The sequence below is a fragment of the Rana temporaria genome, chromosome 8, assembly GCF_905171775.1.
Source record: "Rana temporaria chromosome 8, aRanTem1.1, whole genome shotgun sequence".
Lineage (NCBI taxonomy): Eukaryota > Metazoa > Chordata > Amphibia > Anura > Ranidae > Rana > Rana temporaria.
Window position 1 is genome coordinate 126153153 of NC_053496.1, and position 19868 is coordinate 126173020.

General features: G+C 43.5%; 1 protein-coding gene across 1 annotated transcript in view; it reads left to right on the top strand.

Annotated features, from left to right (window-relative positions):
* The window catches only part of LOC120910441 (heparan-alpha-glucosaminide N-acetyltransferase-like), a 468708-nt gene that overhangs the window by 332761 nt on the left and 116079 nt on the right, over window positions 1-19868 (top strand). Inside the window, exon 17 of the mRNA XM_040322198.1 lies at window positions 14747-14824. Within this exon, the coding sequence (XP_040178132.1) occupies window positions 14747-14824 (78 nt within the window). The remainder of the gene's footprint in view (window positions 1-14746; window positions 14825-19868) is intronic.

Consider the following 19868-nt stretch of genomic DNA (forward strand, 5'->3'; position numbering starts at 1 on the left):
CTAGAGCAGGGGTCGCAATGTGTTTCAGACATTATTTATGTCACAAATATTCATGGACAAAAAAAATCCCCTTTACATCCAGTCCACCCTTACTTTAGGGTCCCCATTGAATTTACTTTTACAACAGGGGCCCCTTCACAGTCTCCTTTCCATCAGAATCCTCATCAGAATCCCCCTTTACCTTAAACCCCCCCCAAGCCCCTTATATCAGGATTCGCATCAGAGTCCCCCCTTACATCAGAGTCCACCTTACATCAATCTCTCAGCTGTCCCTGATTTTGAGGGACTGTCCCTGATTTGGAACAAAATCCCTATTTTCTCCCCATTTGTCCCTCCTTTTGGTCTGATCTATATACTGTAGTTGCATACCTCCTAACTTTTTGAGATGGGAATGAGGGACACCTATCAGCAAATGTATGCAGGCATAGAACATACCCCTTGCCACGCCCCCTTAAAGGAGAATTGTACAAAAAAAACAAGATTGGTTAAACCCACAAGTTATTTTTTACTACTACTATTCATATTGGCTTATGTAATTTACAAATGCAGAAATTTAGAAATCGGATGACATGTTTAGCACTGCAAAACACTTTTTGATAGATAAAAAGTGCATTTTATATACATCTATATAGATCAGACCAAAATGAGGGACAAATAAGGAGGAATGAGGGACAGAGGGACAAATCAAGGATAGTCCCTCAAAATCAGGGCCAGTTGGGAGCTATGTAGTTGTATATACACTATATTGTCAAAAGTATTGGGACACCTGCCTTTACACGCGCATGAACTTTAAAGGCATCCCAGTCTTAGTCCGTAGGGTTTAATATTGAGTTGGCCCACCCTTTACAGCTATAAGAGCTTTAGCTTTACTGGGAAGGCTGTCCACAAAGTTTAGGAGTGTGTCTGTGGGAATGTTCGACCATTCTTCCAGAAGCGCATTTGTGAGGTCAGGCACTGATGTTGGAGAGAAGGCCTGGCTATTCATCCCAAAGGTGTTCTATCAGAATGAGATCAGGACTCTGTGCAGGCCCTGGAGCATGCATTTTCAAAAATAAGTCACATCTTTGCCCTGGCAAGTTCCTTTTAACCACTACGGCTGGGCACATGTATGTACAGGTACGTCCTGTACTAGTACCCAGCCGTGGGTCGCGGCGCTCTCCCGCGACCCGGTCCGAAGCTTCGGGGCCGCGGGACACGCGGACCCGATCGCCGCTGGAGTCCCGCGATCAGTCCCCAAAGCTGAAGAACGGGGAGAGCCGTGTGTAAACACTGCTTCCCCGTTCTTCACTGCAGCATCGATCGTGTCATCCCTTTTATAGGGGGACACAATCGATGACGTCACACCTACAGCCACACCCCCCTACAGTTGTAAACACACTTCAGGGAACACATAACCTCAACAGCGCCCCCTGTGGTTAACTCCCAAACTGCAACTGTCATTTCCCCAGTAAACAATGCATTTTAAATGCATTTTTTGCTGTGAAAATGACAATGGTCCCAAAAATGTGTCAAAATTGCCCGAAGTGCCCTCCATAATGTCGCAGTCACGAAAAAAAATCGCTGATCGCCGCCATTAGTAGTAAAAAAAAAAAAATTTATAAAAATGCAATAAAACTATCCCCTATTTTGTAAACGCTATACATTTTGCGCAAACCAACCGATAAACGCTTATTGCGATTTTTTTTTACCAAAAATAGGTATCGGCCTAAAAATAGGTATCGGCCTAAACTGAGAAAAAAAACTATTTTTTTATATATTTTTGGGGGATATTTATTTTAGCAAAAAGTAAAAAATATTTAATTTTTTTCAATATTGCCACTCTATTTTTGTTTATAGCGCAAAAAATAAAAACCGCAGAGGTGATAAAATACCACCAAAAGAAAGCTCTATTTGTGGGAAAAAAAGGATGCCAATTTTGTTTGGGAGCCACGTCGCACGACCGCGCAATTGTCAGTTAAAGCGACACAGTGCCGTATCGCAAAAAGGGGCAAGGTCCTTTAGCTGCATTTTGGTCCGGGTCTTAAGTGGTTAAACCAGAGCCTGCACTGATTACTTATTATTTGGGTCAGCACCCTGTGCATTGCATATTAGTACCGGCTCTGTGTGCACTGTCTACATGTGAAGGTGTAATGTATGGACATACGTATGCATCTCCCAAGCCTCTGCAGTGAATGAATGTTCTGCAGTCTGTGTTATTAATCAGTATGACAACCGTATTAATTTCATCTCATTTCAGGTTAAGAGCGGGAGGAAAGAACTCTGAGAATGTATTGATCTGATACAGCAAATATAAATAACCTACACTTCTGTTTTATTGTTTTTTCCAAAACAAACTTAGATCAATGGAATAGACCGGAAACTGTTTATTCAATTTGTCTATCTATCTATCTATCTATCTATCTATCTATCTATCTATCTATCTATCTATCTATCTATCTATCTATCTATCTATCTATCTATCTATCTATCTATCTATCTCTGTCTGTCTGTCTGTCTGTCTATCTATCTATTTATCGATCTCTCTGGGCCAGTCTCTTACGCCGTCGGATTTAAACTGCATTTTTTTTTTGCCCGCTAGTTGGCGCTTCCGTCGATTTCCCCGTCGAGTATGCAAATTAGCTAGATACGCGAATTTCCGAACGTACGCGCGGCCGACGCAGTAAAGTTACGACGTTTACGTTAGGCTTTTCCCGGCGTAAAGTTGCCCCTGCTATATGGTGGCGTAAGTGCGGCGTAACAATGTTAAGTATGGCCGTCGAAATTTGAAAAAGTTACGTCGTTTGCGTAAGTCGTCCGTGAATGGGGCTGGACGTCATTTACGTACACGTCGAAACCAATGACGTCCTTGCAGCGTACTTTGGAGCAATGCACACTGGGAAATTCCACGGACAGCGAATGCGCCGTTCCGAAAAAACGTCAATCACGTCGGGTCACAGTAGTTTAGCATAAAACACGCCCCCCCTGATCCAAATTTGAATTAGGCGGGCTTACGCCGGACGATTTACGCTACGCCGCCGCAACTTACGGAGCAAGTACTTTGAGAATACAGCACTTGCCCGTGTAAGTTGCGGAGGCGTAACGTAAATCAGATACGCTACGCCCGCACAATTTTACGCGTGGGTACGAGAATCAGGCCCTCTATGTCTATCTATCTATCTATCTATCTATCTATCTATCTATCTATCTATCTATCTATCTATCTATCTATCTATCTATCTATCTATCTATCTATCTATCTATCTCTGTCTGTCTCTCTCTATCTCTCTCTCAACTCTGATTCAAATGTCTACGGTTTACCAATTAATTTATAGGACGGCCCAATGTTTGATTAACTGTTATTGCTTTATTAATAATTTGCACAAAATTCATACACACTAGCTGGTGCAACTTTTTTAAAGCTGTTATTTGCAGTCAGATACTATGTACAGAAGAACAGGTGGCGTCTAAGTATACAACAGATTGCTAAAAAGTTGTGACTAACTTCTACATTCATAAGTTTGCATATGATGGTGAGCCAACAGATGGAACTATAGTGCATGGGTCTAGTTTACCAGCAATCTGTATGCTGATCCAGCCAATTGAAGCTTATTTATAAGGCATACTTGGCTTTAACAGGATGTTTAACCGCTTCAGCCCCGGACCATTTTGGTGGTTTACTGTAAGACCGGGGCCACTTTTTGTGATTCGGGCACTGCGTCGTTTTAACTAAAAATTGCGCAGCCCTGCGACGTGGCTCCCAAACAAAATTGGCGTCCTTTTTTTCCCCACAAATAGAGCTTTCTTTTGGTGGTATTTGATCACCTCTGCGATTTTTCTTTTTTGCGCTATAAACAAAAAAAGAGCAACAATTTTGAAAAAAAAATCAATATTTTTTACTTTTTGCTATAATAAATATCCCCAAAAAATATATAAAACATTTTTTTTCCACAGTTTAGGCCGATACGTATTCTTCTACATATTTTTGTAGAATCGCAATAAGCGTTTATTGATCGGTTTGCGCAAAATCTATAGCTTCTACAAAATAGGGGACTGTTTTATGGCATTTTTATTAGTAATTTTTTTTTTTACTAGTAATGGTGGCGATCAGCGATTTTTATCTTGACTGCGACATTATGGCGGACACATCGGACACTTTTGACACATTTTTGGGATCATTGTTATTTTTACAGAGATCAGTGCTATACTGTACAAATGCACTGATTACTGTGAAAATGACACTGGCAGGGAAGGGGTTAACCACTAGTTGGCGCTGTAGGGGTTAAGTGTGCCCTAGTGAGTGATTCCTACTGTCAGGGGACGTGACTTGCTGTGACACGTCACTGATCGTTGTTCTCGATGACAGGGAACACGATCAGTGACAGTATCACTAGGCAAAGTGAGAAGATCGCGGGTATGCCTGCGGCGATCGAGTCAGCGGTATCCGCGGTCATGCTCGCGGAGAACGTGGCCAGCGCACGCATCCCCAACAAACGCTTCTTAAAGGGGACTTATATATATGTCCTTCTGCCTGCCCGTGCCATTTTGCAGATGTATATCTGCGTGCGCCGGACGGCAAGCGGTTAATGTTATGAATATTAATGTTAATGTTATGAATACCAAAAAAATATAGTGTATAATCACAACCAATGGGGTGTTTTTGGTTGAGAGACATTATGAGCCATGTCACGTACTACCTTTATCCAGGACTTTACAATCATTTAGGGACTGTCGGTTATTTGTTTGCACATTATTGTTTAGGATCACGTATGTCAGCATTCTAGTTATTTTTATACCAAGGATCATCTTCAGCTATTCTCACTGTGTACTACATTAGGGTTGATTTTAGCGCACCATTACATTCACATTATGAGCCATGTCACGCTGTCAGTTTAACATATTGAAATATGTTAATGATTAAAATTACTGTGTATGTTGTTTAAGATTATTTACAGTAATTTGTTGTATCTGTTTTTTTAGAGCTAGTTATACAATACTTGTTACTCTTATTTCCCCTGAAGAAGCCAACATTTGGCGAAACATGTAAGGACAACTGATCTGTAACCTTAGTAGGCCGTTAATACCTTAGCCAGTATTAAATAATATATTATTGCTCTATTGTTTTTATGCACCCATGATTGTATCGTATGTCAAAAATATTTGTGTAATAAAAGAATATACATTTGTAAGTACCATTTGTAACTTCTATTGTTTAGGCACCGTTATAATCCCAATTTCCATTCCCCTTTTTGCTATAACCACATAAAAATATACCGTATTTTCCGGTGTATAAGACGACTTTTTGCATCTAAAATTATGCCCTAAAAGTCGGGGGTCGTCTTATACACCGGGTACCTGTCTGTCAGACGGCGGCCATCCATTATTCAAAAGCCGCGCCTCCTCCTCAGACTGTTCTGTGATAGGCGGAACACACATTTTCCCAGCAGAGCCTCTGTTCAGTGTTCCGCCTATCATGGATGCCTTCTCATCCTCGATCTCGGACGAGAGGACATCCGTGATAGGCGGAACACTGAACAGGGGCTCTGCTGGGAAAATTAGTGTTCTGCCTATCACGGAACAGCCAGAGGAGGAGGCGTGGCTTTTTAATAATGGATGGCCGCCGTCTGACAAACTCTGCAAACAGGAGACGGTAGGGAGATTGTCGAGGCAGGGAATGGAATGGTACAGTGAGGTCGGCAATGGCACAGTGAGGCATGTAATAATTGCACAGTGAGGCATGTATAATGGCACAGTGAGGCATGTATAATGACACAGTGAGGCATGTATAATGGCACAGTGAGGCATGTATAATGGCACAGTGAGGGGTCGTCTTATACAGTGAGTATATCCCAAAACCAAAATTTTAGCTGGAAAATTAGGGGGTCGTCTTATAAGCCCAGTCTTCTTAAACGCCGGCAAATACGATATTTTGCAAAAAAAAAAGACAGTTGCTTATTTGTACAAATAGAAGGTACTAGTGTACATGCACATCAATATCTAGATACTAGGGATGCACCGATTATCGGTGGCCGATACATATCGGCCGAAAATAGCATTTCTGGCTCCCTGCCGAAATAAAGTTAAAATGCCGATATAAAGCTGGGTGATACCATTTTTTTTACTAGAGGGGGGGAGGCAATGTTCACAATGAATGCAGACCCACACGCTGGCCGCCAGACCTGCACATAGCGCGAGCAGCGGCAGTGGCACTGTACAAACTGTGTGCCGACTGCTGCTCGCGCTCCACCTTGTCCTCCTAGCTCCTATCTGTTGTTTGGACTCCCCCTATGGGGGAGTCTCTTGGTTTAGTCCGGCGGCGTGAGCCGCGTGACGTCACGGCTGGAGGCGGGGAGGACTCGGAGCGCGCAGGGAGCTGTGTCGTCGGAGCATCAGGCTGAGAGACTGAGGCAATCACACTGCCTGCCTAGGAGGAACCTAGCAGTGTCCTCCACTAAAGTAAGCACTCTAAGTTCTGTACACAACCTGTTAGGACTAACTTCTGTGTTCAATCTGTTAAATCGCTAGTTCCTGGTGTGGGGGGCAAGTGGTTAACTGAGGTGACCAGGTAAAAAAAAAAAAAATTATCTGCCATTTGTTCACAGTAGCACAGTGAGGCTGCAATTGATATTTGTTTTGGTAGTCAGATAAGGCAAGCATTGCTCAATAACACACAAACGTTTTCTTTTAAAAAAATGTTTGTGTGTTATTGAGCCATGCTTGCCTTATCTGACTACCAAAAAAAAACATTAATTGCAGCCTCACTGTGCCATCACATACAGCCACTGTGCCCATCAAACGCAGCCACTTCGCCATCACATGCAGCCACTGTGCCAACACATGCAGCCACTGTGCCAACACATGCAGCCACTGTGCCAACACACGTCGCCACTGTGCCCATCAAACGCAGCCACTGTGCCATCACATGCAGCCACTGTGCCATCACATGCAGCCACTGTGCCAACACACGTTGCCACTGTGCCCATCAAACGCAGCCACTGTGCCATCAAACGCAGCCACTGTGCCATCACATGCAGCCACTGTGCCATCACATGCAGCCACTGTGCCAACACATGCAGCCACTGTGCCAACACACGTCGTCACTTTGCCCATCAAACGCAGCCACTGTGCCAACACATGTCGCCACTGTGCCCATCAAACGCAGCCACTGTGCCATCAAACGCAGCCACTGTGCCATCACATGCAGCCACTGTGCCATCACATGCAGCCACTGTGCCATCACACGTCGCCACTGTGCCCATCAAACGCAGCCACTGTGCCCATCAAACACAACCACTGTGCCCATCATGTAATACATACAATTATTGAAAAAAAAATTGAAATAGGGGGAAAACAAAGAAAAGTCATTTTCGGTTTCGGTTTCGGACTGAATTTTTTTTTTATTTCGGTTTTGTTTCGGTTCTGAAATTTCCATTTCGGTGCATCCCTACTAGATACCTTTTTAACCCCTTTACAACCACCGACACATATGCATTACTGGGCGATACTGCGCGCTCTCAGTACAAAGGCCGAGCTGACACAGCTCTCAGTCCAGGCTACAAATCCTTTGCACCCCTGGAATGGGTCATAATATGCTACCTAAACTTTTTTTTATATCAATTTTGAGTATATGATCGTAACAAACAATTTTATTAATGTGTTGGTACCTTTCAGTCTGATAGTTCTCCTGGACAGTAAATTGATTAAAAAAATTGTAATGTGTATGGTTACCCTAAGAGATATAAAAGCTTGCATATGCATGTGTCACTTGATGCTTGAAATGTTCATAGGTTTCATACAGCTTTGCCCTGCGTATATTATTATTATTCAATGTGGGTGAACGAGTTGGGAGCACCTCCCTGTCATTCATTACTGCTCCTCTGCTCTGATTACAGCTCCATCCCAAAGCCCGGTAACACAGTTATAGAATAACACTCTAATCTTATCCTCTAGGGCTAATGGGTAACAGCTTTTAGTTGATTTTTTTCCTCTTTCCCCTGGCTGAATGATGATACATTTTAAACCGGCGTACCAATGCTTCTTTGTAGAGCCATTAACCGCTCAATTAGACTATTAGCCTATTTTTAGTGCCAAGTAGGACCACCTCCTTATCAGATTGGAAGGAACGGTAATTGTATTTGGCCCATCCATGGGCTCCGGGGCTGTCTTGGGAATACTTTCACAAGTCTGGAGTATGTTGGCAAGGGCCAAGGTTAACCTATTAACAGCCAAGACTGTGTCCCATCTTTCAGTAAAGGGAGAATTAAAAAAAAAAAAACTTGAAAGGAGAATGTGTGGGAAAATACTAGGAAATGCTTTGTATTCCCTAGTCAGTAGGCCAGTATTGTTGTGAATTGCAAGCACTTTTATACATCTTTTTGCATTCCTCGGTTGTAGTCTTGTATGCATACATTCCTCTATGAGCTCTCAGCTTATTCACATTGCAAAAAAAAACTGTTGTTCCAAGTGTATGTGTACAGTGTAGAGATCTGTGTCTTTACACATATTTGGTGTAGAATGGTAAATGGAAATTGCCAGGATGTCTTTGTTTAAACCTGGCCACACAAGCGGTACAAAATCTGCTTTGGATTTACCAACTATGTAATGCCAAGGTCTACCTAAATGATCCATTTGGTTTATACTGATCAGCCCATAACATTATTCACGTGGACACTTTAGATCAGGGGTGCCCAACCTTTTGAAGCACGAGGGCCACTTAAGCAACTTGGTAACCAGTAGCGCACCACAATGAGCAGAGCGGGAGGATGAAGGGTTAAAGCGGTTGTAAACCGCATAAACTTTTTTTTTTTTCCCCCAAACCTGCAATGCAAAAGGCATAATAGGCTAGTATGCACCGCATACTAGCCTATTATGAAATACTTACCTCGGAACGAGGTGTGTACCACTTACCTGGTCCACGCCGAGCAGGATGTCATCTTGCTCCGGCGTGTCTTCCGGGTATCGCCGCTCCAGCGCTGTGATTGGCTGGAGCGGCGATGACGTCACTCCCGCGCGTGCGCGCGGGAGATTTAAAATCGGCAGGGTCCGGCGATGCCGGTCCTTCAGCCGTGGATTCCCCCCTGCGCATGCGCCGCCCGCATTGCGGGGGTAATATCTCCTAAACCGTGCAGGTTTAGGAGATATTCCCCTTACCTACAGGTAAGCCTTGTTGTAGGCTTACCTGTAGGTAAAAGTCCAAATAGTGGGTTTACAACCACTTTAAGACTACTCTATAGGCCCTCCGATCCATCCAGATGGAAGGGGACAAATTCCCTTCTGTTTTCCGTATTGGAGGTAGGCGGGGGTAAATGGACATCTGTCGCTCTATAGAGGTGAATTGAGGGTCCCATTTGGTCAGGCTGATCGTGTGAAAAGGGCCTAAAGCCTCGTACACATGACCGAGGAACTCGACGGGCAAAACACATCGTTTTCCTCGTCGAGTTCCTTGTCAGGCTGTCAAGGAACTCGACAAGGCAAGTTTCTCCATTCCCGTCGAGGAAAAAGAAGACATGCTCTCTTTTTGGCTCGACGGGATCCTCGACAGTTTCCTCATCGAAATTTGTACACACGACCGGTTTCCTCGGCAAGAAAAAAATCCCAGCAAGTTTCTTGTGTACGAGGCTTAAGACGTTGATGTGCTACGGTTTACCCACACCCACTGTGTCTATACTGCGGGTTAGCTGAACTTTGCCATAGACGCCACCTGTGGCAAAATCCAGCGATGTGGAGGAAGAATCGGCTTATGGGGCTCTGCTCCGCAGCCGCTTTCTTCCTCAACCACCAGCTTCATTCACAACACTTATGCTGCAGTATGGCGGGTCGGCAACCTGCGATCTGGGCTTGCCAACCAGCCATTCCAGAGCAGGAGGTCGCAAGCCCCATCAGAGGGCTCCGCGGGCCACATGTGGCCCTCGTGCCACTGGTTGGCCACCCCTGCTTTAGATAATGGATAAGGCAATAGTTGTATGATTTGCAATAAGAGCATTTATTATTTAATAAGGTATTACAATTTTAGGTACAATGCGGCGCTCTCCTTTATATTTCACCCACTATTAACTTTCAGGGCATGGACTCCACTAGACCTCTGAAAGTATGCTGTGGTATATAGCAATACCAAGCCATCAGTAGTAGATCATTTAACTCCTGTAAGTCGTGAAGTGGAGCCTCCATGGGTCAGACTTGTTTTTCCAGCACATTCCACAGATGCTCTATTGGATAGACATCTGGAGAATTTGGAGGCCGAGTCAACACCTCAAAGACACCTTCTTCCATTGCTCCATGGTCTAGTTCTGATGCTCACATGCTCATTGTAAGTGCTTTTGGCTGTGGACATGGGACAGAACAGGCACCTTGACTGGTCTACGACATTGCAGCCCCATGCAAAATAAACTGGGATGCACTGTGTGTTCTGACACCTTTCTATCAGACCCAGCATTAACTTTTTCAGCAATTTGTGATACAGTAGATCTTCTATTGGATGGGACTACATAGAACTCTTCTTTTCCCACATGCATCAGTGAGCCTTGGCCCCCCATGACTCTATTGCTGTTTTGCCCGTTTACATTCCTTAGACCACTTTTGGTAGGTCCTGACCAGGGCAGTCTGGGAACATTCTACTAAAGCTGCAGTTTTGAAGATGCTCTGACCCAGTTGTCTAGCTATTACAATTAGAGTGGAAACTGCGAGCCAGACCTCGTCCAACATGAGTGCCTGACCTCACAAATGCACTTCTAGAAGAGCTGAAGCTATTATAGCTGCAAAAGGTGGGCCAAATCAATATTGAACCCTGCGGACTAAGACTGGGATGCCATTAAAGTTCATGTGCGTCTAAAGGCAGGCGTTCTGATACTTTTCTGATACTTTTGACAATATAGTATATATATAAATTTGGGGCAGCACATTGGCATTCTATGCCAATTAAATGTGCATACGTGTGTGCTGTTGCTGCGTATCTCAGCCTGCCAATGATTTTGAGAGGCAGCTGGAAGTTTGCTGTATACTGCATTGCACAACAATATGCCTGTTCTATACAGTGTATGGTCCTTTTGGAACATGTGCATAAATCCTAAAGAGCAACCTCGCCTGCGCAAGACAAGACACACCATACCTCCCAACATTTTCAGATGGGAATGAGGGACACCTATTAGCAAACGTAGGTAGGCATAGGACATGCCTTCTGCCACACCCCCTTAAAGGAGAATTAACACAGAAAAAGGTTAATTAAATCCACAAGGGCTTTTTTTTTACCAATACTATTCCTTTATATTCGCTTTTAAAATTTACAAATGCAGCAATTTGGAATTTGGATGAAAAGGCTAGGAAACATTTTTGGGTATATATATATATATATATATATATATATATATGGCATTTTATATACAACTATATAGATCAGACCAAATTGAGGAGGAAAGAGAGACAGAGGGACATTGCTCCAAATCAGGGACAGTGCCTCGAAATCAGGGACATTTGGGAGCTATGACACACTGTATTCACAAAAAAATATATTTACACACACATATAATTGTCACCATTGCTTGGGTAATAAAGTCTCCTTAAAGGGGTTGTAAAGTTATTCATTTATTTTTTTAAATAACAAACATGTCATACTTGCCTCCACTGTGCAGCTCGTTTTGCACAGAGTGGCCCCTGAACCTGGTCTTCTGGGGTCCCTCGGCGGCTGTCTCAGCTCCTCCCCGCAAGGACTCAACACCTTATGGAGAGCTTGCATGGTGTTGAGTTCCTGCGGGCACGCTCCCGTGATACAGCCGGCGGCTATTGCCGTTCACTGTATCACTCGGCCCCGCCTCCGGCGCGCCGCATCACTGGATGTGATTGACAGCAGAGCGAGCCTAAGGCTGCGCTGCTTTCAATCCTTCCAGTGTAGCCAATCAATGGCCAGGTTGAGCGGTGAAGAGGATGTCGGGGGCGAGCACGGGACTTTCGAGGGGTTAGGTAAGTATAACAGGGGCTCGGGGGGGGGGGGGGGGGCGCTATTGTCAGAAGTTTTTTCACCTTAATGCATAGGATGCATTAAGGTGAAAAAACATTTACCTTTACAACCCCTTTAAACCCAAGCACACAATGCTACTTTCCTATTCTCTTTCATTTTCAGAAACCCCTTTGTCTAGGTTCCTAAGTCTCCTGTATAATGTGTGACCAGACTAATTAGCATCAGGCATAAGAAATCCGGAGAATGGACACATTCCAGGATTATGTGATTCCAGTATGTGCGGCATTATGCCTTTGTTCATGCAGCGCTCTGTACAGAAGGACATATTACCAATAATTGATAATGGCCCCAAGAGTTTCTGCTGAGGTTTGTAACTGGAAACCCATCTCAGCCTGCTGCAAAGCAAATGTGAATGCATTAAACCTGTGCAAAGGAAAATAATCCCACTTAAGTAAGTGAATAACAAAATATTTGTGTAAAAGTACATTACGGGGTAGGGTAGAAAGGAAACATCTTCTCTGTTATACTCAAACAAATAAATATCCAGGTATAAGAAAGCACAGCAGCAGAAAGGTACAGGTATAGTCTAAATAGATAAAAAATAAAGAAATAATGAATTACTACCATACACAAAATAGATCATCATATGATTAGAATCCCAAAACTCTGCATAGGACAAGTACAGAAGTACCTAATATCCAGGGGTCAAGTCCTGGGGAAAAAAGTATGGGAACTCCCACCCAAGATCCACTCCCCCACCAAAGAAAAAAAAATGATACGCTCATATGCATAATTACTAAACCGCAAGTTCTTTATAAATCCCGCGATAAGTCACGGCAGACCTCCGCAATGTCTCCTGGGAACAATGACAATGGCTCCCAGGAGACATTGCGGCATCGAGGTAGTGACGGAATACCCGCACACTACCTGATAAATCCGTATACAGGAAGCGGCCAGTAACATAAAGGATTACTAAGGTTTGCCTGCCCCTGACAGTGACTCAAGCTGGGCATCGCCGCTTAGTGAAGGATTGGCTCGGGCGGCTCGGCTGCTAGAGGCTGCTCTAGTCCTGCAAAGGGAACTGCGTTCCTGCTGTGAAAAAAGTGCAGGAACTCCGTTCCCACACGTTCCCGCAGGACTTGAGCCCTGCTAATATCCATGTACCAGGTTGATCATGGATTTAAGTGCACCTGTCATTGGAGAATTATGTAGGCTGCCAAGTGTTGGCTTCATTACTTCCTAAGACCCTCACCCAGAGCCCAGATAGAACACATTTTTTGACTCTCATGCCTTGTACACACGATCGGAATTTCCGATGGAAAAAGTCGGACTGACTTTTTCCATCGGATATTCTGATCGTGTAGCCCCATCTGATTTTTTTTCATCGGAAATTTCCGAAGAATTCGATCAAAGTTTAGATATAGAACATGTTCTATTTTTCTCAGATGGAATTCCATCAGAATTTCCGATGAGATTTGGCCAGGCAAAAGCCAGATTGTGTGTACACGGCATAAGTCTGTTCCTCAAAAGTATTAAAGCCAGATACATCCACGCAACTAGTATTTTTTAGATGGAGGTAGGGTTGCCACCTTTTCTTCAAGCCAAACCTGAACACTTTAGCAGCCTGGGACACCTTTGAGTGCCCCAAGGAGAGTGGTAATGTGGTGCACATAGCGTGCCACAGTGAAGAGCAATTGTGGCCAATTTGCTATTGACATCATTACCCTGCTCCCCAGTGATGCCATACCTACTTCCAGACAGCCGCCCGCAGCTCCCAGATGGCAACAGATTTCTGTGTAACTACTCCGGTTACTTGAGCAGTCACAGCCCGGTCTGAATAATGTTTTAGTCCGCCTGAAACCCAGACACATGATTCAAAACTCGAACTGTCCAAGTGAATCCTGGACAGGTGGCAACCCTAGATGGAAGCCAGCAATATTAACCCCCATTCTTCTCCAATGACATGTACTTTAAAGTCAGAATATTTTTACTTTAATCTCAGTGTGTATTTCTTCCAGATCTGTGCAATCTTCCAGTGTAATGCCGCGTACACACCATCACTTTATGTGATGAAAAAAAACAACATTTTCTGTGAAGTAAAAAATGACGTTTTTGAAACTTCAATTTTCAAAGACGAAGTTGCCTACACACCATCGTTTTTCTCACAATGTTCTAGCAAAGCGAGGTTACGTTCACCACGTTTTTACATTGAAGCTCGCTTCATAAGTAGCTTCTGGGCATGCGCGGATGAAAAAACGTAGTTTTAAACGACGTTTTTGCTACACACGGTCAATTTCTGTGAAGTAAAAGTTGACGTTTTGAAAAACGACACATAAAATTGAAGCATGCTTCAATTTTTTTTGGTCGTTTTTTAGAAGACATAAAACAACGTTTTCCCCCACACACGGTCAATTAAAGTGACGTTTTTAAAAACGTCATTTTTTTTCATCACATAAAACGACCGTGTGTACGCGGCATAAGACTTTGTCTCTGTGCAGGAACTTACTGTAATAATGACCAGTCACTGATGCTCTCTCCTTGTGCAAAGTGAATGACTGGTCTTGTCTCCGCCCCTCCCTGTAGATTTCTACAGGCAGTCTGTAGTGGGTGGAGCTTGCTGGCTCTCTGCAAAGGCTATGTACAGCACACTGACGATGTCACTGCTACTTTTTTATGATAATATCTGGACTTTCAAAGGCATTGGGTGCACACAAAGTGGATTATATCCTTTATGGAAATTGAGAAATATATTTATTGAACGTTTTTACATGCAGATCTCAGTATTGTCTTCTGAGTATATTTTTTTTTTTCTATTTGTAGGCTGGGAAGATTATTCTTACATATCGTAAGTTCCCTCTCAAGATAATAAAGCGATTTTTGATCTGGAGCTTCTTGTTGGTAAGTTTCTAAAAATCCTTTAAATCTTTGGTACGTCAAGCTGTCTAGTCAGTATCCAGTAGCCATCATACTGATCCAAATAAAGTATGATTGTGTCCAGGGCTTGCTTGAGAGTTCCAGGGCAAGTGGAGATGGGGATTTACGGAACCCGTGAGAAGAGAAATAAGGGGGTCAGTATAGCAGAAAGTCCCAGAGTGAGGGTTTTCCCCCATGAAAAGTATTGAAGCAAATATGCATGTAGGCAGGTAGCGGTCCTGTGTACTAGGGATATAGGCCTGAACCCTGGGGGTTTTTCTTGTTACTTCTCTGTTGGTTTCCGACCTGCCCATTTTGCTTGTACCTGCTCAAGGTAATATGTTGAACAGGTGGAGAGGGCAAGGACTTTGCGTGACCCTCCTGAATGCACACGTGACCGTGGTACAGTAACATCGAAAGAGGTCACGTATTAGAGTTCAGTCATCTGATCAAGTAAATGTACCCCCCTATGTAAGGTGCCTAGTGTAGCCCAGAAGAACCCACCCCAAGGTAGGCCTCTCATGTGACCCTTGCTTAGTGCCCAATGAGGAGGGAAACATGGAGGACATGACCACCACCCACATGGCTTACCCTTACATGCATAGCACAACCCTGAAAGTTGAATCATTAGGAATTGTTAGGTAAAAACAAGTTAAGGCTACATGTGCATGGGCAGAAAAAAGTACTGCTTTTTAGAAGCATTTTTCTTTTCTTTAATACAGTTTAGTAATAACAAATCTGTCAATGCAAAATGTGACGCTTATATTCATATAAAAAAAATGCCCCAATCCTGCGTTCAGCGAGAAGTGTACTGGCATAATTTACACATATGTGCGCATAAATGTGAACGTATGCATGTAATTTCAGCCTAGTGGCTAGAGCAAAATTAATATTGTAGCTACTTGAATGAAATTATGTGCATATACCTTAAACAGATAAGTATGCATATATGCACTTCAAATAAAGCATTTTTTTTACAGGACAGCCCCTGGCAGAAAGATAAAATGTAATTGGACATATTATGCTGATTTGCATGCAGCCTTAGATAAAAATATGGCATAGTCAGGGGTGTTGCTAGACCCTGGCACCCACTGAGTACTCCAGGTCACTTTTGAACTATACAGATGCATGGTACAATTGTGAAATCCTCTTTAGTTATTTACTTTTCAATCCACCTATTTATTGTTTTGTTATCATCATGATGTGACATTATAGTTTTTAGACCAATTTATTTGTGTTCAGTTATAAAGATTGTCTTGTATGGTCACCGTAATATCATACTAGCCCCTCAACATTTAAAGCTGTGTGCCTAGAGGTCCCCCATGTCTACTAGGACCCTAGAAATTAACCTGGGTATAGTTCAGTTTAATTGAATTATAAAAGAAAATGTACTCCAGCATTTCACAGGTATAGATCGGAGATATACTCAAATGTTAGTTGGGGGTCCAACCTCCCGAAATGCCTCTAGATCCTTAGAGAAGGCACCTTCAGGTAGGTGATCTTTATTTCATCCCATAATCCCCAAAATGTGTGTCCTGGACATGAGGATAATGCCTGTTCTTTCTGCCCCAAAGATACAGATGGAAGTAAGTGGTTATCTTCCCAATATGAAAGGTATTTATTGGCGTATAATACTCACTTTTTCACCCTGCAAATCGGTTGCAAATAGTGTGTGTGTGTCATACGCCGATCCTGCAATTTGGGCTTCCTCGGAGAGCGGGGCGGGATGAGCACCGTCAGATTACATACAGCGAGAATCTCCTGATTACTCAGCGGCCTCTGTAATAGGAAGTCCCGTCTCCTGGGCTGGCATTGGACCAGTGTTCTGTCTATCATAGAAGCGGGTCCAGGAGGCGGGACTTTGTATTAAAGAGGCCACCTAGGAAACAGGAGATTCTCACTGTATGTAATCTGACGGCGCTCATCCCGCCCCCCTCCCTGAGATGGGCATTGATCAAGCTGCATTCATGGCAATGGGGAGGCTGCAGATGGGTAATAATCAAGCTGCATTGATGGGCAATTGTGAGGCTACATATGGGCATTGATTAAGCTGCATTGATGGGCAATGATGAGGCTACAGATGGGCATTGATTAAGCTACATTAATGGGCATTGATTAAGCTGCATTGATGAGCAATTGTGAATCTGCAGATGGGCATTGATTAACCACTTAAGCCCCGGACCATATTGCTGGTCAAAGACCAGGACACTTTTTGCGATTCGGCACTGCGTCGCTTTAACTGCCAATTGCGCGGTCGTGCGACGTGGCTCCCAAACAAAATTGGCGTCCTTTTTTTCCCACACATAGAGCTTTCTTTTGGTGGTATTTGATCACCTCTGCGGTTTTTAGTTTTTGCGCTATAAACAAAAATAGAGCGCCAATTTTGAAAAAAAATTATATTTTTTACTTTTTGCTATAATAAACATCCCCCAAAAATATATAAAAAACCTATTTTTTCCTCAGTTTATACGTATTCTTCTACATATTTTTCGTAACAAAAAAAATCGCAATAAGCGTTTATTGATTGGTTTGCGCAAAAGTTATAGCATTTACAAAATAGGGGATAGTTTTATGGCATTTTTATTAATATTTTTTTTTTACTAGTAATGAAGGTGCTTGTTATACGCCTGTGTGTGTTATATGCCGATAGATACGATAATTACCCTCTGTCACTAGAACACGTGTCTCTACTAGAAGATATTCCCTTTACATGAAATGATAACAACAGTAGACTTTAGGAGTCCCCTTTCTCTCTCAAAGACAATGGTCCCCACTCCCCAGGACAAATAGCAAAGAATGGTTCTCCTCAACAGGGAACACAGAGAAGGTTTCTAAAAATCCCCAGTGGATCCTAAACTAAAAAACTAAAATTTGGCTGGAGTGTAGCATACCTCCCAACTTTTCAACTTCAGAATGAGGGACAAGTGAGCATACCCCCCAAACGAAGTTGTTGAGCGGGGGGGGGGGGGGAATTACGTGGATCAGAGTTGTTGATTAAAGCTTGAGAAGCTATGTATACAGTATATTTTTTAATAATTTTAAAGCTTTATGCTGAAAATCACTATTTCAGCCATGAAGGGGTTAATAACAGGCTGTGGACTGATGTGCTTTCCTAACCTCAGTACAGCTCCAGTGCTCCTTGAGTTATTGACATACAGCATACTAACATTTGTCATTGTCAGCATACGGATACAGCCGCAGTAATCCCGACCCGCATGTGTTATGGTCCACTGATATTTTCTTTCCTTGACCTCATATATAAAGTATGATGACTATTAATTTGTGGGTCCTCTAACCCCTTTTGCCTCATTAAGTTGCAGTGTCGCACACAGAGCAGGTAATATGAGAAGGGTGCTATGTTGCTTTCTCAGCCTGTTTTCCAAGCATCAAGTCCACTTCTTGGCATGCACAGGGGAAAACGCAGGTGATTCTAAGCATTCATAGTAATGTAATGTGTATTTATCAGGCAGCCTAACCGTTTCCCCAGGCAAATGCCACGGGACCTTTACTTTTCAATTTCCTGTTTAAAATCTTTTCCCCCCAAGCTATTCATTACTTCATTTCAATTCTAATGTGTCTTGCTGGCTTTTTTTAATTATTCAATCTAAACAGCTCAACTATGGATTCAATAATTGGGGTCAGCGAAGGAGCAGGCCCCCCTTATGTGCATCAGTCTGGAGTTCAAGGTCTCTATTCTGTAAACGATTCTACTGTCACATTTAGTGTAAAGCCACTTACAAGAGCCGAGCTATCACTGCCACTGATGAACTATTCTAGATTTTTATAAAATGTTCTGAATACTAGTTCTGTCAGCACAATATTGGTGCTTCTACCCAGTCTGCCATTAATAAATTGACACAATTTAAGATCCTAGTTAAAGGAGTTGTAAAGCTATATATTTTTTTAAAATAACAAACATGTCATACTTATCTGCTCTGGTCCCCCCGGCGCTCTCGGCTCCACCTATGTCCAGTGCCTCCGTAGGAAGCCACTTCCCATGGGGGGCACTTGTGCATGCTCACTCCCAAGCCCCGCTGCTGCATCCATTGACACATACAGCGGGACTTGGCCCCACACCTACTCCCTCCTCATTGGCTTTGATTGACAGCAGCAGGAGCCAATGACTCCTGGTGCCCCAGAAAAAGCCAGTGAGATACAGAAGTGAGTGAGAGAGCAGAGCTGCAGGCGTGCACAGCACTGGATCAAAGGAGGGTGAGGGGGGATACTGATGCCTAAACTAAGGTGACCAGATTTTTAAATTAAATCCGGGGTCATATTTTTTCTTTACTAGTAATGGCAACAATCAGCAACTCTCTGCCTGTCGCTGCCCGCCTCACAGCCTCTCAAGTCTTACTCTTTGGGCCCCGGCTACTACTGGGTGGGGAGGGGAGGAAGATCACTCCGCCAGGGAAGGCAAGGAAATAGGCAGATAGCTGGCCAGGATTTGAGCCAAGGCAGAAGAACATGCGAGCGAAGCTGAATGGGCATGCGCCCGAAACTGAAGAAATATTCCCTCCGCTCCGACCAGCACATGATCATCAGAAAGGGGCACAGATAAAGGAAAAAAATAAACCCCCCTATGCTAGTAGGCATGGCGGAGCGGGGGTGTGTAATTCTATTTTTTTTATTTTAATTCTGCACTAATTGTCTTTGAAATTGCCCCTGCCCCCTATTAAATCCAATCTGGGGACAAAACCAGAGACAGACTTGGTCTGGGGACAGTGTCCTCAATCAGGGGACTGTGCCCTGAAACTGGGGATGTCTGGTCACCCTAGCCTAAACTGTTTTTACCTTAAAGGAGTTGTAAAGGAAGAAGGATTTTATTTCTTTGCATTAAGATAACAAAAACTTTTGTGTGTAGCAGCCTCCCCAGCACCCCTAATCACTTACCTAAACTCCATCTCTCTCAAGCAATGTCTACAAATGTCTAAGCTGTCCGGGGCACTCCTCCTGATTGGCTTCGACACAGCAGCGATGCCATTTGCTTCCGCTGATGTCAATCAAAGTCAGTCAGCCAATCAGGGGAGAG